The sequence below is a fragment of the Lagenorhynchus albirostris genome, chromosome 4 (assembly GCF_949774975.1).
Source record: "Lagenorhynchus albirostris chromosome 4, mLagAlb1.1, whole genome shotgun sequence".
In the NCBI taxonomy this organism is placed as follows: domain Eukaryota; kingdom Metazoa; phylum Chordata; class Mammalia; order Artiodactyla; family Delphinidae; genus Lagenorhynchus; species Lagenorhynchus albirostris.
Genome location: NC_083098.1, coordinates 29,176,128 through 29,197,117, shown reverse-complemented (window position 1 = coordinate 29,197,117; position 20,990 = coordinate 29,176,128). Strand labels below are relative to the sequence as shown.

The 20,990-nt window shown below is 35.5% G+C and overlaps 1 protein-coding gene across 1 annotated transcript in view; it reads left to right on the top strand.

Annotated features, from left to right (window-relative positions):
• The window catches only part of IQCM (IQ motif containing M), a 343,551-nt gene that overhangs the window by 97,431 nt on the left and 225,130 nt on the right, over positions 1–20,990 (top strand). Inside the window, exons 7-8 of the mRNA XM_060147491.1 lie at positions 8,446–8,454; positions 19,460–19,518. Coding sequence (XP_060003474.1) covers positions 8,446–8,454; positions 19,460–19,518 — 68 coding nt within the window. The remainder of the gene's footprint in view (positions 1–8,445; positions 8,455–19,459; positions 19,519–20,990) is intronic.

The window sequence follows — 20,990 nt, the reverse complement described above, 5'->3', positions numbered from 1 at the left end:
ATGGGCATATTTCATTCCTAAAATGATTCCCCATTGAAATTCATCTTTTTTCTGAAGCAGTGCTTTTGTTCTGTTGTCTTATTTTGTGTAAATCTTGCTGATCACCTTAACTCCTAAATATGTATATTAGTTTTTGTTTGAAGAGTGGTAATAGCCAAAGTGATCATCACAGTGGTTTGCCCTAAATGTGATAGCGACTATTTTTGTAATGGTACCTAGACTATCAAGAAAATACAGTGGAAGCCAGTGGAGAATAAAGATGTTTGTTAGGAGTGTGGCACTAAGAGGACTTAACAATCCAAGGACAATGTCACGACCACATACTAATGGTTTTGTGAGTGAGGGCTCTCCAAACTGGGGCGTGAGAATCTATGACTTGAAGATGGAATCAGGACTTCACATTAAGTTCACTTGCTCATCAGGGCAAGTTCTGAGATGTCTCTATGTAAATACAGTAAGTCCCCTACATATGAACCTCCGAGTTGCGAACTTTCAAAGATGCAAATGTGTGTTCACATGTCCAATCACGTAAGTTAGTTCACGTGTCTGGCATACATTGTTACATGCGTGCGTCCTGTACGAGTGGTTGTGCTTTTGTGTATTTTATTGTGTAGTACTGTGTAGAATACAGTAGTACAGTATGTTTATTTCAATCCCAGGATGTCCAGAAGCAAGCGTAAAAGCAGCAGTATGTATTGTACTGTTCTTTTCAAGGTACTGTACTATAAGATTAAATATGTTTTCTTTATTTTTTGTGTTTTTTATGTATTATTTGTGTGAAAAGTACTATTACAGTACAGTAGTATATAGCTAACTGTGTTAGTTGGGTACCTAGGCTGACTTTGTTGGACTTACGAACAAATTGGACTTAACGAACGTGCTCTCGGAACGGAACTTGTTCGTGTGTAGGTGACTTACTGTAGTAGAAGCAACTCATGTGATTCTGAAATCTTTAGCAATGATTTCTTAAAAGAGTGCAAAATGCCATTTTATAATATTTGTGTCTCACGGTGTCTGTATAGATGTCTGGAATTTTTACATCTCCTGTGTGTTCTGCTCTGTATGTGAATGTGTCTGTCTCATTTTCCTTTTCTTTCCTCTTTTTATATCATGAATTATTTTTCCTTTCGACTTGTGATTTGTATTAGTATTCTTGGGCTGCCATAACACAATACCACAGACTGGGTGGCTTAAACAACAGAGCTTTATTTCTCAAAGTCCTGAAGGCTGGAAGTCCAAAATCAAGGTGCCAGTACGGCTGTTTTCTCCTGGGGCCTCTCTCTCCTTGGCTAGCAGAAAGCTGCCTCCTTTCTGTGTCCTCACATGGCCTTTCCAGTGTGTGTTTCTAGTGTCTCCCTCTCTTCTTATAAGGATGCTGGTCATATTGGATTAGTGCCCTTACCCATATGACCTCATTTAACCTAATTACCTCTCTAAGGGTCGCATCTCCAAATACAGTCACACTGGGGCTTAAGGAGTCATATGAATTGTGGGGAGACACAGTTCAGTCCATACACCATTAGAGAGCTGATAACAATTATTTTTCTTATCTACTGGATAGTTCGTTATCTAGTATTTTTAAAAATCTTGAGTTTTTATATTTTTTCTGTAAACCAAAACTTTTGAATCACATCATATTTAACTTCTGCTGCTAAATTCTTTGTGAGTAAATATACAAAAACTAAATCATTGCATCCCTGTTTTAGATAAGGGTATTATACAAACATTATTAAGGAAAATTATATGAATTTAGATGAGGAAATTATATGAATATTGTTTAGTGAAATTCAAAGTCTTCGTAATCTACTATTTTCAGAACATAGTAATTAATTACAGAATAGACAGTTACCTCCAGCTAATTGGATGTCTATTGCTAATTCATACATGTCCTTAGCAAAAGTAACACCCATAAAAGGCTGTTTTCATTTTCATTTTCCAGTAAAGGTGAATAAATGAACTTCTGCTTACCCTGTTTTACACTAATCATTTAGAGATTGCTCCTAGCTGTGTGAAGAAGTACATTTAAACATATTTCTTCGGGGAATAAGTTGGGCAAGAGTAGACATGACTGTGGAGAGCTCCAGATGCAAGACTGGGGAATTGCCCACGGGGGAATTAGGAGTACAAAGAGCTACTAACCATGGCTTTGGCATAATAGATGGTGCTTTGGGTATGTGTACCTGTCTAAAGAAATTTGGGGTGGACTAGAGTGGAGACTGGGTGAGCATTAATAGGCCTTTTGCCTCAGTCCAGTTAGAGGTTTATCTTACTCTTGCAAACCCACTATGTTGGGGGCGGGGTGTGAATGGGTAAGAGGGGATAAGATTCAAACCTTCAGATTTCTTTCCTGCAGCTCACTGCATCTTTAATTTTCACCATTGAAAGTCTAATTTATTTATTTATTTATTAAGGATTCCCCTTTCATTTATCCTTTAAAATAATAACAGTACTAGAAGGGATCAAATATCAAGTTCTAAGTTCATCTTTTCTGCCATTTTTTTTATTGTGGTAAAATACACATAACATAAAATTTACCATTTTAACATTTTAGGTGTACAGTTTGGTGGCGTTAAGTACACCCACATTGCTGTGTAACTATCACCACCATCCGTCTCCAGAACCTTTTTATCTTTCCAAACTAAAACTCTGTACCCAGTAAACACTAATTCCTTGTTCTTCCTTCCCCACCATCCTCTGACAACAAGTATTTTACTTTTTCTTTTGGGGCTGGCTCATCTCACTTATAATGTCTTCAAGGTTCATCCATGCTGTAGCATGTGTCAAAATTTCCTTCTTTTTTAAAAAGGCTGAATAATATTCTATCGAATATATATGCCATATTTTGTTTATCCATTCATCTGTTGGTGGACACTTGGATTACTTCCACAATTTGGATATTGTGAATAGTGCCACTATGAACAAGGGTGTAGAACTATTGTTTGAACCCTTTCTTTTTCTTTTTTTGGATATATACCCAGAAGTGGAATTGCTGGACCATATTGTATTCCTATATTTAATATTTTGAGGAATCATCATATTATTCTGCAGAGTGGTTGCACCATTTTACATTCCCTCTAGCAATGCACAAGTGCTCCAATTTCTCCACATTTTCATCAGCACTTATTATATTTCTGTTTTCTTAATAGCCATCTTAATGGGTGTGAAGTGTTAAGTAATCTTGATGTGAGTTTGTTCAATCAGGTCCAGAAGACAAAAGTAACTAGGAAAGTTGAGAATGTAGAAAGAAGTTTGCATTGTTAAAAGAGGAAAGAAGACAGGGTGCAGAAAACCCTGTATTTGATTTTGTAGGAGGAGAGAAAAATATAACATATTTTGCTTTCAAAACACTCTCGATAGCTTAGCTAATCATCAAAATTTTAATTTGCTCAAATAAGAAAGTCACTGTGGATATGCTTTCTTTAGGCTAAAAGAAAATATCCCTTCTAAGCCAGAGTTTCTGTTTTCTTTTTGAAGTATTTTGAATCCTATATGTTTTTAGTTCTAATTAAATAATACAATAATGTTATATGTCTTTAGTTTTAATGTTTCATTTCTGCAACTGCCGACTTATCATATTAGAATTGTATTCGAATTCCCAGTTATTTTAAACAGTGGCATATAGCCCCCTAAAACTTCTTTACATGAAGTTAAAGAAACTGCATTCCTAAGAAAAAGTTACTAATTCTACTTTTTATGATCTCTGAAGTCCTGAGACATTTGTAGCCTTAATTATCTTGAAAGATAATATTTATCCAAAGTAAGTGAGCACCTGTCAATATGATTCCTTGCATAAAATAAAAATATAGTATTACATTTCAATAATATAGGAAACACCACCCATCTCCAACTTCGTTGTTGCAATTTCATTTCATAACTCTTCTTTACAAGGTTTTCTAACTTTATGATAATGTATGAAGCACTCTGGAAAACCACAACCTGAAGGACTGTAGGTGTGAAAAACAACTCTGGTATTTATCAAAATTCTGAGGTGCAAAATTTAGTATCAATAGTGCTCTTAAAAAAGCTAGGATGAAAGCAAATATTGACAGAACTTTGTATAAGAAGTTAATTTCTATCTAATATTTATGAACATATAGAGTAAAAACTTTTATTCATTAGTCATCAGTAAGGCAAAACTCTCCTCTGTGAGTGGCTAACTCACAACTCTGTTGCAGTGGCTCTGGGATCAGAATGTTCCCTGACGGGAACTCTGCCATTTGGTGACCCCTAGAATGAGGATGAGATGACAAGCAAGGGACTGCCCAAGCATGCATGCTTGCATACTTATTGTGGTGGTGACAGGGTTCAGGGATGGAGGATCAGAGGGGAAAGAACAGTTGTGGTTGTCTGAATGGGAGGGCAGAGTGCATTTCAGGAAGTGAAAGAAGTTGAGTGTGGCAAAAGTATAGCATTCAAGAGGGCAAGTGGCAAGAAATGAAACAAAATTTAAGCAAGTTCCATCGTCATGAAGTGCCTTCCTTGTAGGAAGACATTTGATCCCTTTATTTTCTTAATCTTGGATGGAATTTGCCTAGCCTTGACACTAGGAAGTAGAGATTACAAGGAAATAGAACTTGGTTTAATACCTAGTTGCATTATACATTGTTTCGTGTTTCAAAGAATGCACTGTGAGTCCTCTGGGCATTTGGATCTCCCTCCTTTCAAGGAGAACAAGTCCTATATGAGAGAAGAAACCAAGAGTCACTTGTCCTGTTTTTAAACATACTTATAGATTCAGCTCATAAACAAAACAAAAAATTATTAGTTTTGCAGAAACATATTTTTAGAAATGAAAAAAGAAATTCCATATATAACATTATGCTTCACATTAGCTTAATTTTGACCATGAAATGGGTAGACTAGATTTTAATGAAATTTCTTATCACTCTTCTCTGGAGAATTTTCTTGAGCCATTTTGGGAAAAGAAAACTGTAAGAATCTAGGGGGATAGTCTTCTCTTAACTTGGAAATTTAGATATTTTTGTGTGATTCTTTACCAAATTATGCTGTCAGAAGACTGTGGGCATTCACTTGATTTTAGTACATAATAAAAAATAGTAAATTAACTTATAATATGTAAAATATCTTTGCTCATTTTTTTCTCCTCCATCACATTTTCTTCTCTCTGCTCTTTTCCTTCCCTCCACACATTTGAGAGGTATTGTAATCATTTTCATACTCATGATTTTCTCCTCTTGTGGGTTGCATTTGATAAAAAATGTCATCTGATTTGATTTTCTGATATTTCGAAGAATTAACACAAATCATTATGACTATTAAATTTAAAATTTCTATTTATTCAAATGATTTCCTAAATTTTAAAAAATCATTTTGAGTATCAATGAAATTACATTTTGAAAATTCTGTTCTTACAGAATTAGGCTTGGGTTTAATTTAAGCCTTGAGTTAACTACGTGACTATGATTTTTTGACATACTGAAGAGCATTCCAACAGTTTACTCTTATCTGATCTTTTAATTTGTTTGTTTTGGTACTATTACAAGCAGTGATGTCTAATGCTGTACATTATCTTCAAACTTCACATTTTAATTTTGAAATGCATATGTATTTTCCTATGAAATATAAAATTTTGAATCTTTGTGAAAGAATGATATATTTATTTTGATATATACATATAGGTAAAACTATTATTTTTTTAACGTATATAGTTGCAGTTAAAACCCCACATTTTAATAGTTATATTGCCTGTAGCAATATTATCTGAGCCTGACATTTTTATATATTTTATATGGGCCTAGGTATTTTATAATCATCATTTATTTTATTTTTATTAAATCTTTCCTTCTAGATAAAAATTTCTACTGTTGCCTTAATTAAAGTACTTTTTGGGAAAATAAAGAGGTACTCCATTGCAGAATTCCTTTAGCAATAAATAGGTTAAGATGTATAGACCAACAACAAATTAGTCAAGACATATATATTTAAAACTATTCTCACAAAGTTTTAAAAGAAAGCACTCTTGGTGATTGCAAGATTTGGATTGTAATGTTACTTAGGCTTACCAATGTACCATCATTTAAACAGCTCACAATACCGTTTACACTAAATGATATTCAAAAGTGGAAGGTTAGGTAAATAAACAGGATAATTTTAAATTTGTATTTTTGGATCAATATATTTTTATAGAGAAAAATCTTGATCTATACTTCTCTTTTCTTTTACCATAAAAGACCACTGGATTTTTAGTTTCATAAGTAACTTCACAATCTTTCTTTACTGTAGAAGCCAAAAGATTCAATCAAATTCTGTCAATCATGTTGCCCCTTTATTCTGAGATGTCCTCGTGTGGGAAAGGTATTTGAGGGACACTAGGCCCATGGGCATTAGTAACAGTGCTCGTCGTAGTTCTAGTTTTATAATAACCTCCAGTCAACATGCACATTCTTTCTGAGATAAGCTGGAGTGTGATTGTTACCAAAACCTGGATGAAAGAATGAAAAGCTGGATGCAAAGAACATTGGAGCAGATATTAGGTTAAGGGAGTGAACAGACTGTGCCTACCCTGGGGAATCCCCCCACCCCCACCCTTCTGGGAAGCTAGGTACGCTTGTTCTCTAGGAAAGGGAACATTAACTAAATTTCTTAAAAAGTAATGAAAGAGAACAAACTGTAAAAAGGCAGCCAAAAAAGGCAAACATCTGTTACTGAACATGTCTCACTTGACTTCCTTTTAATGTTCTTAGGAATAAATTTATGAACTAGGAAAGGTTCAGCACTAATTAGATTGTTTTCATCAAAAAAAATGCACCAGACATGGATGTTGAATATGAATGAAAACTTCAGTAGTAATAATAAGTAGGCATAGAAAGTGCCAGGAGACATAGAAAGTGCCAGGAGACATAAACATCCTGGGTTATGGCCACAGGCTTTGGATAATGCTATGGCTGTTAATATTGCATTGACTTAGATTTGTTGTGATATGCTTTTTTAAATGATCAGAGAAATATGTCTGAAAAGTCAAGTGTATTCATTAAACAGTAGATGGATTAGGTGCAAAATTTTCTCTTCAATTATACTCATTTAGGCTAATGAGATGTTAGAATGAATTGGAATAACTAATACAGAGGTACTCAAAGGCAAAGTTTTTTAGTAAGAGCAGCAGCAGTGGTGATAGTTGTAGCTTGTCGTAGGTGTGGAGATCCATGCTTTATTCAGAACTCTTGGGACCAGCCATATTTGGGAATCAGAAAATTTCAAACTTTAGAGAGGTAAAAAGAAAAGTAGATCTGTAATCAAACCTGTAATCAAAGCATGGTAATATTTTGTAGTAAATCATATGAATATTCTCATTAAGTGGGAGATACAGGCTACTATATAGGTCATTTGTTTGTTGGTTCTGGTTAGGTTTTGACACCAAAGGTTAGGTGAGTTAAATTCTCCCCTCCATATGTGTTATGAAAAATTTGTTGGTTTTTAAAGCTTTCTGGATTTCTGAGTTATAAATAAGGAATCATAGGCTTATAGTAGTAATAGTGATAGCAAAAGTAATAGTAGTGGTGGTCATAGTAGATAAAGGTGATGGGGAAATAAGGAGATAAGGACACACACACACACACACACACACACACACACACACACACACACACACACACACACACACACACACACACACACACACACACACACACACACACACACACTGTGAAAATAAAGGGAACCTCATTTAAAATGGAGCCATGCAGCCTGAGGGGGAACTCTCACGTGTATACTACTCTTTGCACTTGCATAACCAGCAGGAAGAAGGAAGGTAAGAATTGTTTTGACAAGGGAAGACATTAATCACAGGGGAATTTTATCTCCTGCTTTTCAGAAAAAGAAGGAAGGTCCCCCACAACCTCAAGCTCTTGCTCTTCTCCAATGAACTTTTTTTCAAAACAGCCCTTCTTTATTTCCTCCTAACACCTACTCAAAAGCCAGACCCCTCTCCTTTATTTTTCAGACTTGCCTGTGATTCACCATAGCTTGTCTGTCCCAAATTGCAATTCTCTGCTATTCCCGAATAAACCCATTTTGTGGGTAAAATAACTGGCTATTTTATTTTTAAGGTTGAAAACATACACACACACATTATTAGTTCTATAAGGAAAATACCATGATCATATATTCATTGTTATTGATACTTGATGCAAGACACGTCCTGGAATTAACTGCAGAATGTCCATGTTTATGTGATTCCCAATAGCAGAATCAGGCAGATGTGATTATATATCTCTGATAGATGCTACTCCCTGTGATTGTTCTTCCCCGAACCCCACCTAAAGGAACACCACTACTTTTATTTTTTCAGAGTGCATCATGAATCTCTTTACTGGTTTATTACTGGCCTTCCTCACTAAATGTAGGTTCCATAAGGCTGAGGACATTTTAGATCACCAGTGCAACCCCAGTGCCTAGAATGGTTTCTGTCATAAACTAGAGGTTTAGAAAATATTTGTTGAATAAATGAATAATAGGCTATTTGACATTTCCCCAAGTGGAACACATAAGAGACCCAAGGTTCCAAAGCAGTGAAAGACACAACCATGATAATATTATTAAGAAGAGGAAAAAGAAAAAAAGATGATTTAAGGATGTTGCATTAATTTTTTTTTTTTTTTCTGTATTGACTGAAAGAGTTGTACGATCCTTAATTCTTTGCCCTGAAATGGACTTTTTGGCCCATTCCTCTTCTCTGGAATCCGTGGCCATTCTCATTTTGTCACGCAGTTCTCCTGTTGGGTTCTTTTTTTCTTTTTTCTAACCTCCTCCAACAGTCTCATTAGAAGATCCCTTTGAGTCTGCAGACAGGATGGGTTTCATTGGCTGTCTGGAGAGGACCAAACAAATCCATCCCAAGGGCACAAACTCAAAACTCTGAGTTGTAGGAGATCTGGTGATGAAGACTAGGTTGCAGATGGTGAGATCTGGTTGGTAGTAATCAGGAGGCCACACACACTCCCATTCAGTTGTTGTGTTAGGAGAGTATCAGAGGACGATGATCCTCTCAGCCACACAAGGCTGCTTCAGGGTTCTGTCTGCAGTGATTGATTCTTAATCTGACTCCAGTTGTATCCTTGAACCAGACACATAGGACAACTTTTAAACTCAAATTATTTTAGGTCTTTGTGTTCTTCCTTCTCTGTTCTCCCTATACTGTTACCACATAATTATGACCATCCTATAAAGCCTTTAACATCTGCTTTTTACCACGTGTTAAAATAATTTTTATAAATATGCTCGTAATACCTATATTTTGAAGGAAACACAGATGAGCCAAAAATGAGAAAATCAACCATACTTATTATAGCAACAATGCTTTATAACCTTATTTTTTTCACTCAAAAATATATTCTGAGCATCTTTTCTTATTAACATATTTTCTTTAATATTAAATAACTCATTTTTGGTTATCTTGGCAACTGACAATGCTTTAATGGAATGCAGTGCATTATATTTGTAATTAAATCTTGGTGCATATTCTAAATTTCCTTAGGATAAATTCCTTGTAGTGGAGTTGCTGGTATGCTTGCCCCTTTTGCTTTGTTTTTTATTATATACTGTTAATTTTTCCTCCAAAGAAGTGTTGCTTTTAGATTTTCACATAGATTTCCACTGCTTCTTATTCCTCAAAAACAAAAGTACACAAAGAAAAAGCAAACCAATAACCAACTAAAATTAGATAATTCTCTGCAGGTTTAGTTAGGCCCTCCCAACTCCATGGGTCAATTGCATTGTTATCATCCAGGAACTTGTTAAAAATTTAGCTTTCAGGACCCACCCCAAATGTATTGAATCAGAATCTGTATTTGAGTAAGATCAGTAGTGATTTATAAGCATATAAAAATTTGAGAAACACTGTTTTAGACAATTCCCCATAATATTTTGCCTTTTAAGTGAGCTTTTGATAAGTAGTGACAGTCTATACAATGTAATTGTTTTCCTGACAAATACCTGAAGTACAGATACTCTATGCTGAATTTAGTCATGTGGTGGGATAGGAATGTGGTTTATTGTGAACGTTGACGAGTGAGATTATAACTGATCAAAGATATCAGAAACACATTTTCAAGTAATGAAATAGAACTACAGTGAATGTCAAAATTGGCCTGGGAAAATATGCCAGCTATTTTGATAATACAGCTTTCACCCAAATAAAATAATCTGGACAATTTCAATAAGCTGATATATCATCCAAGTATATCCTGAGTCTCTAGGAATTAGATTTTAGTGATTTATAAGAGCATAAAGTTTGATAAGCACTGTTTTATGTAATTCCCCATAAACATGCTCCAAACAAGGAGAAATAGTCAAGTTGTAGTTAGGGGGCTGGGGCAGCTTTTGACCACCCCCAACATGCATCTGATTGGCTGTTCTAAATCCCATTATGATTAAGTTCTACTGACTCCCTACAAAATCATTGGAGATATTCTAAAAGAAATGAGTGGAAAACAAAATTGCTGAGTGCCAATCAATTAAAAAAATCTAATGTAAACTCTAATGCTGTCTTTGTTCACTGTATTCTATTTTCATAGATTAAAAATTTTCTACCTGTATTACCAATTTCACCTTCCGGATAGAGTAGTGTTTTGAGTCTGAATGAATCCCAGTCACCTCCTTCCTACTTGTGTAATCAAGGTAAAGATATTAAACTTCTCAACTTCCTAAGGGAAAGTGAGAATTAAAGTATCTATTTTGCAGAGTCTTGGTGAATATTGAAGAACATGAACATAAAGCAGATAGTAGGTTCTAATTATTAGTTATAACAATTTATTAGTTCTGGGATGCAGTTCCAGATCTAGCACATAGTATATAAATCTTATGATGGTAACCAAACTCACTGTTTACAATGGTCTTACAGTTAAATAAATCCCAAACAAATGCACAAATGAAAAGGATTGAATTCAAAAGTTTAAAATTCTATCCAGTTTATAACCAAATCGTTTAATAATAAATTAGTTACCTGGGAGGGTATGTTAAATACAAAGGGGGAAACATATTCAAAATCAAATAAGCACCTTACATTCATTTGAGCATCAACTTTAATATCGATATGAACACAAGCACATTAAAATGTCCTCAAATTGTAAAACATGAACTCATTTCCTCATTTTGTTGTTTTAATTCTAGCTGATAAAAAAAATTAATCATATGTATTTATAGATTCATACACTTAAAATTTCAGAATAAGACAACACAATCCTGGCAGCAGCTGTTCCATTGCTTGGCATTCTTGAATTTTGAAGTTTCCAAGAACACATACAAACCACAGGAGAGATTTGGAGCCATGTAACCTCCTAGTAAGTTTTGATATATTGAATACTTGGGAAACCCATAGATTCCCAAGATCTTTTCATTCTTTTCTTTCTCGGGGGACAGACACTCATCTTAAACTCAAGGAATTTTTTTACCATACTATTTAAAAAATTTGTATTGTTTTATGTATCAATTATACAAAACAGTATATTATTCATATACATATCTATTTATAGCTCTATATCTTAAAGAATAACACTAAAACAAATACCTGTAAAACTTAGGGAACAGAACTCAATGTGTCTTTTCTTTCCCTTCATATCCTGAAGAAACCAGTCTCCTTAATTTTACGTTAATTGTTCCCTTGCTTTTCTTTATAATTTAGCACATCTACACACATCTCTATTTAGTATTTTGCTTACTTTTACTTGTTTTTCACTTTATGTGTGTGGAATTATAATGTTTTCTCTCTCTCTCTTTGCCCAGAAATGTATTTTTTTTTAAATAAATTTATTTATTTATTTTTGGCTGAGTTGGGTCTTTGTTGCTGCATGCGGGCTTTCTCTAGCTGCGGTGAGCGGGGGCTACTCTTCGTTACGGTGAACGGGCTTCTTATTGCTGGCTTCTCATTGCGGAGCACGGGCTCTAGGCACTTGGGCTTCAGTAGCTGTAGCACGCGGGCTCTAGAGCTGCAGGCTCAGTAGTTGTGGTGCACGGGCTTAGTTGCTCCGCGGCATGTGGGATCTTCCCGGACCAGGGCTCGAACCCGTGTACCCTGCATTGGCAGGCGGATTCTTAACCACTGTGCCACCAGGGAAGTCCCAGCAATGTATTTTTGAGAGCCATCAGTCTTCATAAATGTTAATCTGTGGCCCCATGGTTCATTCATTTTCATGGATGCACAACATCCCATTGAATGAATACACTACAATTTAATTATCCTTTCTATTGCTGAGAGATATTTGCCTTTTTAAAAAGTTATGTCCTATTATGAACAATTCTGCTACATTCTTCTACAAGTGTTAGGTGCAAGAGTTTCTCTAGGGTAAGAATTCCCAGCATCAATATGAACCTGCATCCTGTTGCATCGAGAACGGGTTATATAGATGCCAGAATATTGATCCCTTCAGCCTGGGAGGCAGGTGGACAGGGCCTGGGCAGTAGGAACTCCATAAGTGATTATTAACTGCCTGAATAATTGATTGCCTCTAGCCACAAGCAGCCTGGAGTAGACTGGCTGTGCTGGCCAGTGGGCGTATATTCAGTGTTACCAGGCAATATAGAGAACAGTTTTCCACTCCTAGAAACAGTTTATGAGAGTCTGCATTGCTTCATATGCTTGGTAACACTTAATAATATGTCAAAATTTTAACCTTTTCCAATTTGGAAGATATGAAATATTTCTTTGAGATTTTAATTTGCATTTCCCTAATGACAAATCAGGCTGAGAATTTTTTTTCACATATTTCTGGGCCACGATTATTTCTTTTTTGTGAACATCATACAGTTGTATTTTCAAAAATATATTTAGATGCATTTATACCCCTTCTGTTCTGTGTTCTCTATTTGTTCTTTCTATTTTGTCCTTTTTTTTCTCTTTTGTTCCTTTGTCTATTTTGGAAATTGATTGACATGTTTTCCCCTCTTGTTCCATTTTTCCTAGTACTAGTTTTCCTTGTACTAGTTTTGTACTAGTACATTGTACAAACTAGCATTGTACTAGTTTTCCTTGTTCTCGTTTGACCTTTATGTTCTTTTTTTACTTTTTATAAGTGGTTAACCTATGGATTTTAATACATACTTTTAAAGTATATTTATCCTTTTCCCACCTCATACAGAAATCTTAGATTGCCTTAACTACCAGAGTTTAATTCTCTTATTATTTTCACTATTTTTAACTTCACAAATTAGAAACCATTATTTTGTTTTCTACCTCCTTGTCTGTTTAGGTTTACCTACATGCTTACCAATTTTTTTTTACCTGCCCTTATATCTAGCATCACAGGCTATAGGATGATTTTCCTTCTTGAATTACATCCTTTAGAAGTACCTTTAGTAAGGGTCAGGTGGCAGAAAACTTCTGTTTATATCTATTTTTTCCTCCTCAATAATACATTCTCAGAATCTTGAAGTTATCTTTCCCCTGTTTTCTGGCTGCCACTGTTGCTGTTGAAAAATGAGATGTTTGTCCAGTTGTCTTTCCTTTGTGAGTAATCTCTCTTCTCTACTTCTAAGGACTTCTTTTCATTGTTCTGCTGTTTAATTATGAGATGTGTAAGTGTGTTTTTCTTTCTATTTATTCTGCTTGGTTTCTGTTTGGCTTCCTAACTATGAAAGTCAGTGTCTTTCAGCATTCTGGAAAAAAATCTCTGTCACTATCTCTTTAAATGCTTTTTTTCTTCCATTTTTTTCTTTATAAGCTCTGCTTAAAACTTTTTCTAAAACTCTCCTTACACATATGTTGTCTTCCATTTAATTGTCACTCTTTGTCTTTTTTTCCACTTTTTCACATTTTCCATCTCTTTGTCTCTTATTGCTATATCCTGGGTCTTATTTTCCCTCCTGATTCCTCTTTTATGTGTTTTCTTTTTGTGTGTCCATTCTTTTTTTTTTTTTTGCTACTCGTTGAGTTTCCAATTATTCCAATTATTATATTTTTCATTTTTAGAATGTCTAGTTGTTACTTTTCAAATCAGCTTGTCAGCTTTGAAAATTTTTGGTTACTTTAACATATTTCTCTAAACATATAGAAACGGAAGCTCATTCTTATTTTATATTCTGTATACCTTAGTTTCAGTACTGGAGTCTTTGAGTTTCTGAATGTGTAGTTCGTTGTTTCTTCTGATGCTTTGATTGCTTATTTTCTTATGTTTGATGATTTTCTGACTGTGAGCTCATTTTTCTTGGTATTTTATTGTGAGAATTCTTTGAAACCTGAATTTAAACTGCATTCTTCTAAAAATGATTGATATTAGCTTTTACTGGGTACTCTTTCAGTGCACTACCAACCTGGGACCACTTTGTTCTTAATTTTTTGCTTTTCTTTGATAGGAGGTGTTTACGGAATTGCCTATAGTGTGAAGTCAGGCCCCAAATCCATATGAATGAAGTCTTATCCTGAAAAATTCCTATGAGTGACTTTTTCTCCTCTCCACCCAGAGGCAAGGCCATGACAGACAAGTGGTCTCATGCTCTCTCTTTCTCCTTCTGTTTCTACTTCTTTCTTTCTCTCCCCAGGGGAATTTTAAAATCCTGGTTTATATTCTAAGGATATTGCACTTCCAGTACCTAGGTTTTATGAGAGGTGTTCTCAGCTCTGATATTCCTTCATGCTCTGGGTTCCAGTGTTTGTCTCCCAACTTCAGGGCACGGGGCTCATTAGAACCCAGATTCTAGGTTGTCTAAAATTTCCATGCCATCCCCAAGGCTAAGACAGGCTCCAGAACTCATACAACAGTAAATTCAACATTCTCGTTGTTTTCTACCAGAAAAGAGTTCTATTACTTTCCCTTCATTTCAGCTATGCATTTAAAATATATTTGATTTTTCGTTTTAGAATATGTGTTAGTATTATGCTGTGATTTGTTGCTATGAACGTGCTACTGGAAACAACAGCCCTGTTATATCTTTTACAAATAGGTTCCAACCCTCAGAGGGACTTATAGTGGGATGTAAACTTCTCTGTCCAGCTCCCTCTTTCTCATCAGTCTTTGTATTGCCTCCTATGTGATACTTAAATTGCTAAATATCAAAGAGTTTTCATTTCCCTTGGAGGTTAAAGAAATTTTATCTAGTGATTGATAAAGGAAAAACCTATGTTTTGTTGGGCCACCTCCCTCAGTCTTGCCTAATTTGAAAGTTGAATGGCTTTTTGAGGTCATGGCTATTACAGAGTGACCAGCATTACCTATGGTATTCCCTCCACTTCTCTTAAGAAATGTAAAAGAAATACCACACTTGAGAACACCTTCACAATGGGGCTTCTGTGGCTCCACAAGAAGATTTTGAGAAACTATGGGTTTCCTGGGCCTATCACAACTTCCTGGGTGTGGCTCTATGGCTGGAAAACCCTTCTGTGGTTTGTATGTGTTCTTAGAAGCTCTAAAATACAACAGTGTAAAGATAATGACTTGTGAAAAATTCCAAAATGATGTGTTTGGTGCCTTCTGGTTCTGCATGTGTGCAAGTTACTGACAGTTTTCTTTTTAAAACATTTCTTACACAAGAAGCAGTAGCAGTACAAGGAATGCAACTCACTGCTATTTCACAGAATGTGCTGGTGACATGACTGACTTCTGCTGGGGAAACACAAGTTTCAAGCCTGGCAGAAAAAGCTTTTCAGTTTATTTCACATGTTTTAATGTGCAATTTTTAATTTTATATGTATATGCTATCAGTGATTTTCTCTTCACAGTTATCTATTTTTAAAGAAACCTTTCATTTACCTTGAATGGTGTGTTTATATATGCTCTGGTAGGGTCACAAAGCTGTTTAAAACTATGAAAATTTCTTGCTACTTAGAAAATCCCCTTTAACCACATTTTAGGGTAAGTATTGGAGGTGTAATGTGCCAATTATAGATTACCTTGTTATTGCAAACATATTGCAGAATTTCACACTAATAGTAGTAATATAGAAGTATGGCTAGCATTATGATGTGAAATGAAAGGCTTTCTTCCATATTTCATCTGTGGTTAATCAATGCAAGAATTTAATCATCAAACTATGAGAGAAATTAGCCGCATTGTCAAAAGGAAGAAATAAATTCCAGATGAGATTTGGAAAGAAGGGGGAATTGGTGGATTAGGTAGCTGCTTCTAAAAAGAAGCTTGAGATTTAATATTATGTGAATTATCAGAAGTTGGTGCCGGTTAAGTTGTGGGATTTGAGAAAATATGTGGGGGAAAGGAGTCTGAAAAAGGTTTGAAATAAATTCACACAGGTTGTTAAAAAAATTGGAAAATTTTGACATGAGTATTTAATAAGTGACTTACATCATTATCCAAGTATTTAGAATGTGTCGCTTCAAATGCATTGTCATGGAGAGACTAGGATCTTGAAGAAGTCTAGAGAAGCAGCTGGCAGCTGTGGAAAGAAGAAACATTTTGAGAGAGAATGGAATTGAAACATCAAGGCAGAATGGACTTGAGATTTTAATATATAAGTATGGAGAAAACTAAGACTTAGGAGAAAAACCCCAGGACCCCTTAAAGAAAAGGACTGCTATTGACTTCACAAAAAGGTGACCAAACTCCCCCGCCACCACCGGTTTCTAATTATGGTAGGTAGGAAGAAAAAGACACAACAGAGGTAACTGGAAAAAAATCAGAGAACATTTTATTAAGAAAAATCCTCAAGAATGTTTGTCTGAGACTGTTTTGCTTAGTGGCCTTGATATTTGACACCTTTCATGGTGGAGAATATGAAAATCTCAGTTAGTCTGGCCAAGAAGGAAGCAGTTAAAAAAATTTAGTTGGCAAGTGTAAATAGTAGTATCACATAAGGACAGTGTGTTCCAAGCCAAGCACTTTGTTGTGTGCAAAAGTATGGACTACATAAGTTAAAAAATAATTTTTGTAGCCGTGAGTATTTTTTCTAGCCATGAATATGTGTCATGGAACATCTTGAGAGCAATATTTAAAATATAGGTGCTTCTTCTTGTTTTATTATCACCTACATGTTGCACATAAATTTTAAAAAGTACAGTATTATTTTTGAGGGTGAATGCTTTGAAAAATAAAACATGATCAGGGAATTGTAAAAGTGACAAATAGTTGAGAGGTGATGCAAGTTAATTCTCAAGGTTATTCTTGCATTCTAACATAACAGTAGAAGAAAAGTTAATCTTCAGCCTTAAACAATGAATGGCACGAAATACAAGTTTACATATACAAGTCAGACTGCATCCGAGAGAGCACTCACTATAGGACAGAGTGAAGCTTGTATTTAAAACAATCACTCTGCATCTTAAAACTGAGTATTTTTGCAATACAGATACAAATTTCTTCCACATTTCACCTTTACACTTTTTATATATCCTGAGATTTTATAGAAGAGACTTCTTTGGGTTCAGTTGCCAAATAATGGTTAAATACATATTAGCAACTTTATGTTTTTAAATAAATTTATTTATTTATTTTTGGCTGCGTTGGGTCTTCATTGCTGTGCGTGGACTTTCTCTAGTTGTCGCGAGGGGGGCTGCTCTTGGTTGCAGTGCATGGGCTTTTCATTGTGGTGGCTTCTCTTGTTGCGGAGAGTGGGCTCTAGGTGTGCGGGCTTCAGTAGTTGTGGCACAAGGGCTCTAGAGCGCAGGCTCTGTAGTTATGGCGCACAGGCTTAGTTGCTCTGTGGCATGTGGGATCTTCCCAGACCAGGGATTGAACCTACGTCCCCTGCATTGGTAGGCTGATTCTTGTTTTTAAAAAATTAATTATTTTATTTTTGGCTGTGTTGGGTCTTTGTTTCTGCGCGCGGGCCTTCTCTAGTTGCGGCGAGCAGGGGCTACTCTTTGTTGCAGTGCGTGGGCTTCTCATTGCAGTGGCTTCTCTTGTTGCAGAGCACGGGCTGTAGGCATGAGGGCTTCAGTAGTTGTGGCGCATGGGCTGTAGAGCGCAGGCTCAGTAGTTGTGGCGCATGGGCTTAGTTGCTCCACAGCATGTGGGATCTTCCCGGACCGGGGCTCGAACCTGTGTCCCCTGCATTGGCAGGCAGATTCTTAACCACTGCACCACAAGGGAAGCCCTGGTAGGCAGATTCTTAACCACTGTGCCACCAGGGAAGTCCCTATTTGCAACTTTAAAGCAAAAGTAAAATAAGCATTTTCGTTGTGGTATCAGGAGCATTACATCAATAGCCAAGGTACTTTCTGGCACCGACTTCTTATAGAGTCTGAGAGGGAAGACAACACCAACAATCCAAAATCCGTTAACCTTTACTCATTGTCAAGATTACCTCAAATTCCTCTTATCTGAGGCCATTTTTTCAAAAGCTATTTTGGGCAAAATAATTGTCATAGCAGATTATAAAATGGATATGCAATGCCTCTAGGTATCAGTTTAACCTTTGGATCACACCGAATGACCAGAAAGGGAATGACCCAGTTATTTTGAGATCTTGGAGAATCATCTCCTAAGTTGTTCTTTCAACTGTTGACTGACATTGAAGGACTGTGTAAAAGATCCATAGTAAACTCTCAAGTGTCATTGTTGAAGAGATGCTGTTGAAGCTGACCATTACACTATCCCAGGCTTCTTATGAAGGACTCATGGAAGAAATTTTTCACAGAAAATAAGTTTACTTCTCTTATAGATATTGTGAATGTTAGAACTACTGTGTTTTCTTTGTTACTTTGTGTTTTAGTTTGCCAGGCCTGCCATAATACAATAGTATAGACTGGGTGGCTGACACAACGGAAATTAATTTTCTCACAGTTCTAGGGCAAAGTTGGTTTTTCCTGAGGCTTCTCTCCTTGGCCTATAGATGGCTGCTTCTTGCTGTGTCCTCACATGGCCTTTTCTCTGTGCACACATGCCCCTGGCATCTCTTCCTCTTCTTATAAGGTCACCAGTCCTATTGGATTAGAGCCTCACCCTTATGACCTCATTTAACCTTAATTACCACTTGAAAGGCCTTATCTCCAAATATAGTCACATTTCGGGATTAGGGCTTCAACATATGACTTTTAGGGGAACACAGTTCAGTCTGTAACACTTTGGTAGCTGGGAATTTGAGAGGCAAATCTTTGTAACACAGTAAGCAGTATCAGAAAACACTTGACATTATTTTTCTATCCGTATTTTCCCTTTAACTTGATATCCTTTTTTTTCTTTTTTCACACATACTATATTTTTTGTAAGCTACCTTAAAACTTTTTATAAGACAGAGGGCAAATAAGTAATTAAATAAATAAATTCTTATCTCTAGTAGATTTTTATGGCTATTTGCTCACTGAAATGATCAGAAGGAATTGTATTCCTGGGGGCCAAAAGATGCCGGAGGAGGTTCTGTGATCATACTCCTCTGAGTATACTTATTTATATGTGTTTAGGTTTATAATATATACTTATATCAACGTTTAGGCTTATATATTAAAATGGATCAGTTGTTTCTCCCTTTGATAATATAATAGAACATCAGTGGAATTAAGATTTTATAGACAATGAAGTTGGTTTCCTAATTGTGTCAATTCTTCTTTCTCTTATTCTAGAAAAGTTTTATCAAAAAAGAACAACAGTCTGTCAAGCCAGAATCAAAGCCACAACCCAGGTATATCTTTATATAATAGCAGAAAAGTTTAAATTAATATGCTTGCTTTTGGTTTTATCCTGACTTAAGTATCTGGTTTAAAGAAATGTAGGTTGTTGAAAGCTCAAGTTTTCAACGTATCTTTTTCAAAGTTCCCATTTAATTTGACTAAGGCAAGGATAAAAAATTCTTATTTTTTTGAGTGTATTAATGCTCATTCAGTAGACCAGGCTGTAGGTTTACTTTGCAGTGGCAAGTAAAAGCATTGTAAACAGTACTGTATGATGTTTCAGCAGTTTTGTTTATTAGAAACTATGTCCTGCAATTCACTATGGTACAGCATGCCTTTCAGTGACTCCATGAGGCATTCTTAAGATTGCTCTGCTTCTTTGTGTAGCAAATTTGTTGACAAACTTTTGTGAAAAAATAACTGATTTTGTGAGATAGATTGGAGAGTGAGATGGAAAGAAGGGATTATGGAAAATTAACAGTGAAGTTTCTGAAAAGGACAGGTTTCAGACCTGTGCTTTCTTTTTCACTGGTAATGCATTAATTTATTAATTCACCAGATATTATTTTTGTACTGACTCAGTGCAAAGCTCTGTGTCAAGCCATATTGATGCAAATAGCAAAAGGGTAAACCTTGGAGACTGAAGTTTGTCAGAGCAACCAGTTTGGAAAACTTACCCCCTAGTAAATACAGGTTTATTCAAATATATTACTCAAGCTACCTTCTCTTACTTGACATCCTTCTTAATTCCTTCTCTCAGTTACTCAAAAGGTGTGGTCCATAATCCCTTATTCACAATTCCAAAATCTGGAAAGCTCCAGAAACTGAAAGTTGATGTCACCTAAGGTGGTGCCAAAACTCTTAATGTCAAAACCTGACCTGAAGTAATAAGTGATGATGATTACTCATAGTCTCTACTTTTCCCACTTCATGTGAATATTCATACTTTGCATACATATTAACATTAATTATATTAGCTAATTAATATTAATATGTTCAATGATGGGACACTGCCCCAGACATGTTACATAATATATGGTATACATGCTATATTAATTTCCTAGACTTTGAAACAAAATCTGAATTCCCAAATACATTTGACTCTAAGGTTCAAGTATTATGGAATTGCACTATATGGTAAATCTTGGCCAAATATGACTGTGAAATAATCCCAAATAATTGTTTAAACCTCCAATAAATAAATATCCAGTTTAAGATTAGGTGTTTTCTGAGATTTAGTCTCATACTAAATTTAGTAGTAGCTAAATTCATTAGTAGTAGCATTCATTCTGTGCTTAGTTTGTATGAGGTACTTTCATATAACTCCCGTAACAACACATGATGTATTTTATTATCACCATTTTACTGATGGGTAAACTGAGGTTGAATATTTCACTTAGGGTCAATCAGCTAGTCTGTGATAGAGCTGGATTCAAACATAGGTCCTTTAATTGCAGTCATTGCTACATACTATAAGCTAAAT